The 11,744-nt window shown below is 37.9% G+C and overlaps 1 protein-coding gene across 1 annotated transcript in view; it reads left to right on the top strand.

Annotated features, from left to right (window-relative positions):
- LOC107758569 (cytochrome c oxidase assembly protein COX15 homolog) overlaps positions 1 to 11,744 on the top strand; it is a 16,341-nt gene that overhangs the window by 1,120 nt on the left and 3,477 nt on the right. The window contains 6 exon segments of the mRNA XM_016576339.1: positions 2,028 to 2,209; positions 5,367 to 5,423; positions 6,152 to 6,338; positions 8,507 to 8,674; positions 8,762 to 8,843; positions 10,898 to 11,026. Of these exon segments, the coding sequence (XP_016431825.1) occupies positions 2,028 to 2,209; positions 5,367 to 5,423; positions 6,152 to 6,338; positions 8,507 to 8,674; positions 8,762 to 8,843; positions 10,898 to 11,026 (805 nt within the window).

Here is an 11,744-nt window from a genome sequence, read left to right as displayed (position 1 = left end):
ATAATGTTTTTATTAGTTTACAGTGCACGTTGTGTGCAGTCGTCCCTGACTGAATGATTGCAGGCAGTCTCTGTGTAATGTTAGGATAAAGCACAGCAAACCTCAGCTAGTTGTTTACATTGATTTCAGTTCTTTGTGCTCTTCATTTGTAGCTTGCGATGCTTTAAAACTGTGTCTGTTATTAGTTGTTATAACATGAATGAATAAATATGAATAAATTAATACATCACTGCCTGCAACAAATGAAATAAACCTATAGAAACTTATCTGTAGACATATGTTTTTGATGCACAGCAAACACCCATTCAACATTATTTATAGGCTAGTCATAAAGTTTCATAAACATATATATATATTCTTAATTAGGCTTTTTTTTTTTTTTTACATAAACTGTTCCCTCCTGCTGGAATGATCTGCCCAACTCAATTCCAGTCCTTAGCCATCTTCAAGAATCGGCTAAAAACGCATCCCTTGCATCTTTATTTGACCCTCTAACTCTAGTACTCTCTATTACAGTTTTAAAGCATTGCAAGCTGCAGCACAACGAACTGAAATCAAAGTAAGTCACAACTAGCTTAAGTGTGCTGAATGTCTGCAATCATTCAGTCAGTGACGACTGCACAAAACGTGCAGACTAATACAAACATTATAAAATGATGAACAAATGTAGTTTAGGCATAGGTTTGTGCAACGCTGTAAATATATTTACCCTTTTTTAAAATATCCCATTAAACCTGCTGAGATACAAGGAGCTTGAACTGAAATTCTCAGTTCCACTTGGTTCCACGCACATGTCCGGGAAACTCATTAATATTCATGTTTGCTCCGCCCACTGAAACCGATAATCTCGTAACATCGGCGCTCCCGGAGAACGTTCTCACGCTGTCGGAGCGACACGCTCTGTCTGTGCATTCATTCAGATCACCAGAAACACACACACATCTGTTAAAAATCCCAGACATTTTCACATTTATAAAGGTCGCAATGTGACGCCTGACTCATTGCAGGTGAAATTTTGCCACTACCTCCCATTATATGAATACAGTCAAAATAAATAAAAAAAACACTATAATTCACTTAAAGGGGTCATATGATGCTGAATGAGGAATCCTAAAAATTTCAGCTTGATTTATATTTAGTGTGGCCATGAATACGCTATTTCACATAAAAGATGTTTGCGTACAGTCCGTGAGAGAAAGCAATAACTGAATTCACACAGTTGAATGTCTTCGTGAGCCGTTCTACGACCCCCAATAAAACAAAGGGGACACTATTCTGTACATTACACTCCTTTTTAGTTATGAAATTGATGCAATTATCTGCTGGATTATATTTATATTGTTGTTTTAGGAAGATACTTACAGAAATTTACATAAAGTACAAATACTTCAAAATGTACAAATGTCAATTTTATTTATGTAGCACTATTAAGCACAACGTAGGTTGACCAATGTGCTGCACAATAGGAAAAAAACAAAAAAACAGTGAGGTTTCTGTGAAAGAAGATTACTATGCTATGCATTTATTTGATCAATGATTTAAACTGTTACAAGAATAATATGCAAAATTTGAATAAAATATATTAGTTCATATATTAAACAGTTATTTACATTGAGCAGCCATTACTCCAGTCTTTAGTCTTACATGATCTTTAAAAAATTATTGTGATATGTTGATTTTTTTTTTTTTTTACTGAACAACAACAACCTTACATTCAGGGTCACCTGAAGAAAAAAAAGGTTGTGTCCCACTTAATTCATTAGATGATAGTATGCACAACAATAAGAATAAATTCACATAAACATGCCAGATGATGGCAGTATATCAAAGCTGGATAAATGTGGCAGGTGTGCTGTTAGGTGATGATTATGTACAGTGTAAATGCAGCCATCGGTCCAGCACCTCAACATTTAATAAGTGTAGTCAGCGGTGCCATTATTTATAGAGTTTACTTGTACTCGATACTTAAATAACTGATGTCAAATATACTGTAGTTATTGACTGAAATATGTCTTTATTGTCGACAGCGAACCCCTTTGCGACAGTGGCTGCTGAAGAGAGGACAGACCACAGTGACCACAGAAGGTGGACATGTGTCCGTCGGGACAGCGTCGATCCCCAGCGCGGCGAGCGATCGTGTGCTGGGCCTCTGGCTGGTGGGCTGCAGCGGGCTGGTGCTGGGCGCCGTGGTCCTGGGAGGGTTTACCAGGTAAAAACACAAGTTCATCAATACCTCATAAAGTCACCTGCACAAAGGCAAACATGACTAGACAAAAATCTAACGGTGATTGTGTGTAGTCTTTTAATGTTTAGGAGCCTAGTGGTTGGTGTAGAGCTTTTGTAGTGAGTGACCTGATGTGTCACGATTTGCTCTAGTGATTGTAATGGAGATAACCCGTTGTTTCCTGAAGCTGAGGTTGGACGTGTGCTTTCGGGATCTGCACCCAAAACCTCAAATGATTATTTTAAATCTGTCTTTGTATAATGATTACGCTTGTTCTTCACTTAGGGAACGACAAGTGCAAAGTAAGTCTTCATATAACATGCTCCAACTGCTTGGTTAATATTTTTAAAATAATGCAACTCTGTAGATCACTGACTTTTCTGAATACTGACATTTGGCTATTATAAGCATTTTTATTATTATTATTTTTATTATTAGGGATGCACCCGTATGGAATTTCAGGGCTTAAACCAATCATTTAATTTTGGTTTCAATTGATTGACTTTTAAATCTTTAAAATGAAGCTGCTATCTAATAAATAAAAAAAACTACTCACTTGAACCAATATGTATGGTGCTCATGAACTCGTATTGCTATTCCACTCTGTTTAGCGTTTCATTAGGATTACCATAATTACTCTTATATGTGGAAACAATGCATTTGATGCTAGTTTAATATAATTTATTTCTCATTAAACCAGCATAATGGACCCTTATCACAGACTGTGAAGATGTTTTACCACAGTTATTAACATTGTAAATCTATTTTTTATATATAAAAAAAAAAAAAGGATTTATAACCTGCTACCGTTTCCTTAAATAACAGTAATCTGGTTAACGCTGCTGTATCAGTGTTTCTAATACAAAGGCTGTTGGAGCAATGCACTGATCTATAACAGAGAACTGGATTGCTCATGAGGTCATAAAAGTGAAGCCAACGCGCCGCCATATTGATATTCTCTAGTGTTCCCATACATTCTATTGAATTGATTTCAGTGAGAAAACATCACCTATCGAGTCAGCGTTTCTATATCTGATGTATTCCTGTGCGTTCTTACAACACAAACGTCCTAAGCATGTAAGCGGTTATTTGTTTAATGTCGGGAATTTCCCCTCTGTATTAAAAAGTTACGTTCATATTCATCACAGTAGCAAACATCAGATGAACATCAGACGGACGAGATCCTCAACATATGCATTTCAAATGACAAAGTGCTCATGAAATCTGAATGAAGATTTATGCTTTGTATACCTTAATTCACCTTGTACAGTTATTCACTGTTTATGTAATTGTTGTTTTTATTCGTACAGTAGGCTAACTGCAGATGTTTCAACAATGATTTCATTAACGGCATTTTGAAGCAGTCAATGATTTAAACTTTGGTTACAGTTTTTCTCAGTCGCTTTGGTGCATTTCTCACATCACTATTTACATTTGCACAACAGTTAATGCAGTTCTCAAAACAATTAGTACAAACTGCAAAACCTAGTTGATAACCTGCAAAAGCCAACATTTTTGTATGTAATGACTCAAGCAATGAAATGAGGACTATTAGTTTTATATGGAATGACTATTCAGCATTCACAAGTATAGTTAATTTTGACTGACATGACATAAGCAAATGATAATGTTATAAAACAGCAGAGAGTTGTATGAAAGCAATTGATGCATGTCCAAAAGCATTTGCAATTTGTTCGAAGGAATGAGAAACTGCTACTATGATGTGCACAAATGACTAAATGTTGTGGAGGTTGAACTAACTGTTGTGCAAATGTAAATAGTGATGTGAGAAATGCACCAAAGCGACTGAGAAAAACTGTAAATGAATAATTAATTCACCATATATACATAACATTTTATTCCCGTGGAAACGTATTTGTTAGTAAAACGCCATAGAATTTGCGTGATCTTGAAGAGACTGAAATATATGTAGCTCAGTCAAGACATAAAAAAATACACACATCATAACTTATTTAGAGAAATAACACTGACTGCGTATGCTACGGACTTAAAGACATGATGCTTCATTTCCAAGATGATGCCCAGTAAGCTTTGAATTTCAATACAATTTCAATACAATATTTGAATATCATATTACAACATGTAATATTTATTGTATATTCAAATCAATTTCTGATACTAATACCAGATATATGTTCAAAATGGTCACCAGACAGACAGACAGACCGACAGACCGACAGACAGATAGATAGATAGATAGATAGATAGACAGACAGACAAAGACACATAGACAGACAGACAGACAGACAGACAGACAGATAGATAGATAGATAGACAGACAGAGATAGATAGATAGATAGATAGATAGATAGATAGATAGGTAGATAGACAAACAGATAGATAGATAGATAGACAGACAGACAGACAGACAGACATATGGATAGATAGATAGATAGATAGGTAGATAGACAAACAGATAGATAGATAGACAGACAGATAGACAGACAGACAGACATACAGACAGACAGACAGACGGATGGATAGATAGATGGATGGATAGATAGGCAGACAGACAGACAGACAGACAGATAGATAGATAGATAGAAAGACAGACAGACAGACAGACAGAAAGATAGACAGACAGATAGATAGGTAGACAGACAGACAGACAGACAGATAGATAGATAGACAGACAGACAGACAGATAGACAGACAGAGACAGAGACAGAAAGATAGACAGATAGATAGATAGACATACAGATAGATAGATAGACAGAGAGATAGATAGACAGACAGACTTATAGATAGACAGACAGACAGACAGATAGATAGATAGATGTTGTAATTAATCAATTAATTAAAAAAAGCGATGAAATCATGTTCTGTTTTACTCTCAAGCTCTAGCAAGCATTTGTGAGCAAAAACCCTCTGATGCAACACAGTGTTGAGCAACAGTTTGAAGAGAATCAAAAGCCAGTCAACTGTCATGACTAATAACATTAGCTATTAAACACATTCGGTTTAATAGCGCAGATGTTTGATGGGAACTCTATTGCCCCCCCGAGTACCTGTTTCTGCCAGTCCAACGCAAGAACACTTGTTATGTTCTTGAAATATGTTTCTGACCTTACTGCTGTCTGGACAAACTTTGCACTCACTGACTGATGGCTGTGTGTCATAGATTGACGGAGTGGGAAGATGAGTTCTCCAAGTACAAACAGTTCCCAGAGTTCAAAATGTGAGTATATTTCTCCTCTTAGTACAGGTGTCACATTTACCAAAGGTACACCTGATTATTTGCACTGATACTGTACAGGTATGATGTAGAGCCCGACCGATATGGGTTTTTTGGGGCCGATACCGATATTAGGGAGATATTGATATATCGGCCGATATTCTTTGTGTATATTATAGTACGGTGTCACTATCTCGCGAACGCGCCGGCGGATCTCCACCAAATTTCGGGGGATCCCTTCAGCTCGAGGAGCCCTCTCGAACATAACCCTCCGCGCGTCGGTAGCCCCCCGGGATCGCTTGATTGGTCGGCGCCGGACTGCGAATTATAACCACCCGTAACTCCCGAGGGCTATCGATGCGTTCGAGAGGGTTCCTCAAGCAGAAGGGATCCCCCGAATTTAGTGCGGATTCGCCATGCCGTTACGGAGATATGGCCGTTCAAAGTTTCAATGGTTTTCCATAGACTTAAGCTTTAAAGCTCTGCTGGACAAACTACGTAATTACACCATTTCAAGCATTTTATCTGCGTTATATGTTCTGTAAAAAAAAAATTCATATCGGCGGCATATTCGCTGATACCGATATATCGGTGACAGGCTCATATCGGCCGATAATATTGGCAAAATTATATATTGGTCGGGCTCTAGTATGATGCTTCAGCTGCAGTACGTTTAGTGTGTTTGGTTACATGGAAATTGCATTAAAAAAATTACGCCCTGTTTTTCACAGCTTGAAACATGACATGACTCTGACAGAGTTTAAGTTCATCTTCTACATGGAGTGGGGTCACCACATGTGGGGCCTGCTGGTTGGATTAGCTTACATTCTTCCTACAGTATATTTCTGGAAAAGAGGCTACTTCAGCCACTCCATGAAGGCTCGTGTTCTGGGCCTGTGTGGCTTTGTCGTCTTCCAGGTAACCAGTCACCATGCAGTGAAATCTCATCTCTACACACACACACACACACACACAAACAAACAAACAAGGAAGTTTGGTTAGTCGAGTACTGCCTCTGTAGGATAAATGCTTGGCTTTGGCGCATTCCTCGTTTGTAAGTTGATTTGGATGCACTAAATGAATAAATGTACAGTGCCTTCCACTAAAATTGGCACCCTTGGTAAATAAGAGCAAAGGTGGCTGTGAAAATAAATCTGCATGGTTCATCCTTTTGATCTTTCATTCAAAAAAAATCACAAAATTCAAACCTATCATTGAAGTAAAACAATGGAAAGTGGGGGGGAACCTCATTATGAAATAAATTTCTCTAGTTCACGTTGGCACCTAATTATTGCAACGTCCTTTTCCCAAGATAGCAGCTCTGAGTTTTCTCCTATAATGCCTGAAGAGTTTGGAGGACACCTGACAAGAGATCAGAGACCATTCCTTCACACAGAATCTCTCCAGATCCTTCAGATTCACAGCTCCTTCTCTTCAGTTCACCTCACTCATTTTCTACAGGGTTCAGCTCAGGGAACTGGGACAGCCATGGCAGAAGCTTCATTTTGTGCTCAGTGACACATTTCTGTGCTGATTTTGATGTTTGTTTTGGATCATTGTCCTGATGGAAGATCCAACCACGGTCCATTATAAGATTCCTAACAGAGGCAGTCAGGTTTAGATTTTTTTTTATCTGTTGGTATTTGATAGAATCCATGATGCCATGTATCTGAACAAGATGTCCAAGCCCACAACATTAAAGATCCAGCAGTATATTTAACTGTGGGCATGGGCTACTATTTATCCCTCTTTGCACCATACCTATCTGGTGGGTTTGGTGCCAAAAAGCTCTTTTTTGACCATAGAAGCCAGTCCTGCCAAAGTTCCAGTCGTGTCTGACAACTGAAAATGCTGGAGTTTGTTTCTGAATGAGCGAGGAGGATTTTTCCTGAAACAACATGTGGTGATGTAGGGGCTGTTTGAATTTTTTTTAAGGCTTTCTGACCGCAAGACTCAACTAGTCTTTGCAGTTCTCCAGCTGTGGTCCTTGGAGAGTCTTTGGCCACTCAAACTCTCCTCCTCACCGTGCATTAGGACTATATAGACACACGTCCTCTTCCAGGCAGATTTGTAACATCTTTAGTTGACTGGAACTTCTTAATTATTGCCCTGATGGTGGCAATGAGAATTTTCAATGCTTTAGCTCTTTTCTTACAGCCACTTTCTATTTTGTGAAGCTCAACAGTCTTGTTCTGCATCAGAACTACATTATTTGGTTTTACTCCTTGTGATGGATGATTAAGGGAACTTGGTATTTGTGTTCCTCATATTTATAATCCTGTGGAAAAGGAAATCATGGATGGAGAATTTCATGCTCCTAGTCACCCTGGTGTGCTAAAAAATGTAATTATGAATGTGAATATACTTCAGAGATATTTTACTCATAAGAATTTCCAAGGGTGCCAATAATTGTGGCCAACATGCTCTTCAGTGTCACATGATCTTCAGAAATCATTCTAATATGCTGATTTGCTGCTCAGTTTTTGTGAATTATTATTGGTGCTCAATTAAAAATAAAAATAGAAATAGAAATAAAACCATTTTATTCAAAATTATTGATTTTTATTTTATGCCAAAAATCATTAGGATATTAAGTAAAGATCATGTTCCATGAAGATATTTTGCAAATTTCCTACTGTAAATATATCAAAACTTAATTTTTGATTAGTAATATGCATTGCTCAGAACTTCATTTGGACAACTTTAAAGATGATTTTCTCAATATTTAGATTTTTTTGCACCCTCAGATTCCAGATTTTCAAATAGTTGTATCTCAGCCAAATATTGTCCTATCCTAACAAACCATACATCAATGGAAAGCTTATTTATTCAGCTTTCAGATGATGTATAAATCTCAATTTCGAAAATTATGACTGGTTTTGTGGTCCAGGGTCACATATAGAACCACTTCTATATAACCTAACTCTTGTATGTTTTTTTTTTTTTTTAAATTGAAATGTTGATGATGCTGTAGTAGTTAGTACATCTTAAAATTGTAAAGGGTGCATAGTGCATACTGTCATCAGTTTCAGTCCATTCAGATTGTGCTGTGTAATAAACATCTGTTAATGGATGCACGTGCTCAGGGTCTTCTGGGATGGTACATGGTGAAGAGTGGTCTGGAGGAGAAAACCGAATCACACGACATTCCCCGTGTCAGTCAGTACAGGCTGGCGGCTCATCTGGGCTCCGCTTTGCTGCTGTACTGCTCCAGTCTCTGGACGGGACTCACTCTCATGCTGCCTGCCAACAAGGTAAGCTGTGATTTCAGCTCTGCCTGCTGCTGTTTCAGGAGGTTCGGATGCGTCACATATCATACTGCCGTCTCTGCTCCACTGTAGATTCCCGACAGCAGGAATTTGCTGCAGTTAAGGAGGTTTGCCAAGGTTACAGGCGGCCTGGTCTTCCTCACGGCTCTCTCAGGTATGAGCCAAATACATGACGTGACTTGTGTGGTGCAGTGTTTATTATAAATTGATTCTTTTATAACCATATGCACAAGGCAGTAAGGTTGTCCAAGTGTCAATCCTTCCTCTCCAGCCTCCTGTCGCTCACATGAAATAATCACAGCAATTAGAAAACAACCACACTTTCTACGAGCCATTAAATGAGGGCTTCTCAACTCTGTGCCTCGAGGTCCACTTTCCCGCTGAGTTTAGCTCCAAGTCTGATCAAACTCACCCGCCAGTAGCTGTCTAGTGACCCTGAACAAAGCCACTGGAAAGCAAGCCTGCAACCTTTAGCCAAAAAGGCGTGTACATTGGTGGTCCGCAGGGAAGGAGACCAGAGGCTGTTGTATGATTGGCTGAGGTGCCTTACGTGACCCAAGATAGCCGTTACACTTTTTCCAACGGCAAGTACTACAGACCCTCGCATCTCCCAATAATACGACCATCTCTGTCCCGAAGACCTTAATGAGCTTCTTCAGGTGTGTTTCATTAGGGCTGGAGCTAAACTCTGCAGTAAATTGGACCTCGAGGGCCAGAGTTGAGAACCCCTGCATTAAAAATTGACTAAAATAACACATTGAATACAATCAGTGAATGTGCAAACCTGCAATTTTATGTAAAATGTGTAATTTACAGGGCCTTGCATATTACATGCAGTAATAACTATCACTTGCGAGCATGTTTTATTAATTTGTTATAGTTGAAACGTGCACATATTATTATTTATAATTTTCTGGGAACAAATTAATCTAACATGCTTATTTTTAAACTAAAAGAAAAGAACAAACTAATATTAGATTGTCAGTTGTTTCTTAATTTTATTTCTTTTTCCTTGCATGGCTCGTGCAGGACTCTGCAGTACGGGAATAAATGTGTTAAAAAAAGATAGATAACAGACACAGATTGGAGCTATTGAAATACATAGTGTTTCTTATTAAATGTAAATTAACTATCTGTGTTTGTAACAAATATTAAATAATGTGGTAAAAATAATGACTTAAAACAGCTACTAAATCCTACGCAAGAGGATTAGGGCCAAGCAATAATAATAATGATAAAAAAAAAAAAAAGATTAAAGTCATTCTAATGCAAGATATGTAAAAGTAGCAGATCTTTGCAATAAGTGTAAATAGTAATTAGATGCTATTTATACTTATAAATAGTGACAGATACTATTTCCACCTCAGTATTGTTGTACATTAACAGCATGCAATAATAACATACTGTGTAAATGATTTTATTAAAATTATTAAATAGACGCTGCCTTATTGGTACACAGCAAAGCCCTCCCTATAGCCTACCTACCCCTAAACCAACCCAATTAATAAATCATTATTAAACACTCGTTAGGCGATTGATTTCTACTTTTCTGATGTGATAAGTGATGAAAAAAGGAAGAAGAGCGAGTTTGGCAAAAGGCGCATACGCTTCATCCACGAGCATCATGACCTGCGCCACTACAGACGCTGATTAACACTGTCCAGCGAGATCAAACGAACGTGTTTATTCTCAGCATTTTATTTCGACTTTATTATATTCTCGAAATTGAATGAGTTTATTCTCAACATTTTATTTAGAAGTTTTTTCTCTAAATTTAAGGATTTTTTTCTCGAAACACAACGACTTTATTCTCGAAATGTAATGATTTAACTCAACATTTTATTTCGACATTTTTCTTGAAAAAAAAAATGTACGAGTTTAATCTCGCATTATAATGACTTTGATCTCGAGATGGTTTTATTTTTTGTATTATTGCTTGGCCCTAATCCCCTTTCGTAAAATCCATGTATTGAAAACTAGTCTAACGTTCTTTTTTACTCGCATGCAGAGTAATCTGCTATTTCTGTAGTTTTTATTTTATGACAGCTGTCATATGCTGTCAGTAGCATTTAACTTGAATTGAATTTGGAACTTGAATCTGTAACTCAATACATCAGGAGGAACATATTAAGGCTGTTTAGTCAGATTTGATAGTTTAAGTCTATACAATAATAAAGTGCTTTTTTTTTCTCCAATGGTCCCTTACAGGTGCTTTTGTCGCTGGACTGGATGCGGGTTTGGTTTATAACTCCTTCCCAAAGATGGGCGAGCGCTGGATCCCTGATGATCTTCTGGCTTTTTCCCCAACCATCAAGAATGTGTTTGAAAATCCCAGTGTGGCATCCTCACGGAGCAGACAGAGGGAAAGGGGTTCAAAAGCCAAAATAAATCATACCCTAAAGGGGCAAAAACACTGCATATATTGATATTCGACTACGCCACCCTGGGAATTTCACCCAGAGAATATGACCAGCGCACAGGTTCCCTACTAAAGACAAGGAGAATGGAGACACAGGTATTTAATACAAAAATACAAAAGTGTATTATGATTCATCAAAATAAAATCTGAGGCACATGAAAAAGGACAAGCCCCAATCATTCAAATATGTTTAAAAGAACAGAAGCTGCGGCCTCTCTCAAGAAATGCCCGGGCAAAAGATAGACACGTTCCCCTCACACGCACTGCACACTCGCGCTCACAGCACCCGGGCCCCAGTGAAGTGATCAGTCACGGCACACGGTGTAAACACCACCACCAAAGAAGAGAAGGGAACAGTCAATTTCCTACGCAATAAGGCCGCAGCTCCTAGAAACAAACAAACTCTCCACACCATACACACACGCACAAAAGAAAAAGAAAATTACTAATTATATAAACAAACAAGTGGATGTCAATTATTCATCCACAGCCGGCCCTTGGTAGAAAAACCCTTACTGGCCCGGTTCAATAAAGGAAACAACTAACAATAAAAATAATAACACAAACAACCAAATAATCGTTGACCACAAAATAAAAAAAAACAAAATAAACAAATATATTTGTTATACACATACA

The sequence above is a fragment of the Sinocyclocheilus rhinocerous genome, unplaced genomic scaffold, assembly GCF_001515625.1.
Source record: "Sinocyclocheilus rhinocerous isolate Xijiao unplaced genomic scaffold, SAMN03320098_v1.1 scaffold1646, whole genome shotgun sequence".
Classification (NCBI taxonomy): domain Eukaryota; kingdom Metazoa; phylum Chordata; class Actinopteri; order Cypriniformes; family Cyprinidae; genus Sinocyclocheilus; species Sinocyclocheilus rhinocerous.
This window is presented reverse-complemented; position numbering and strand designations above follow the sequence as displayed.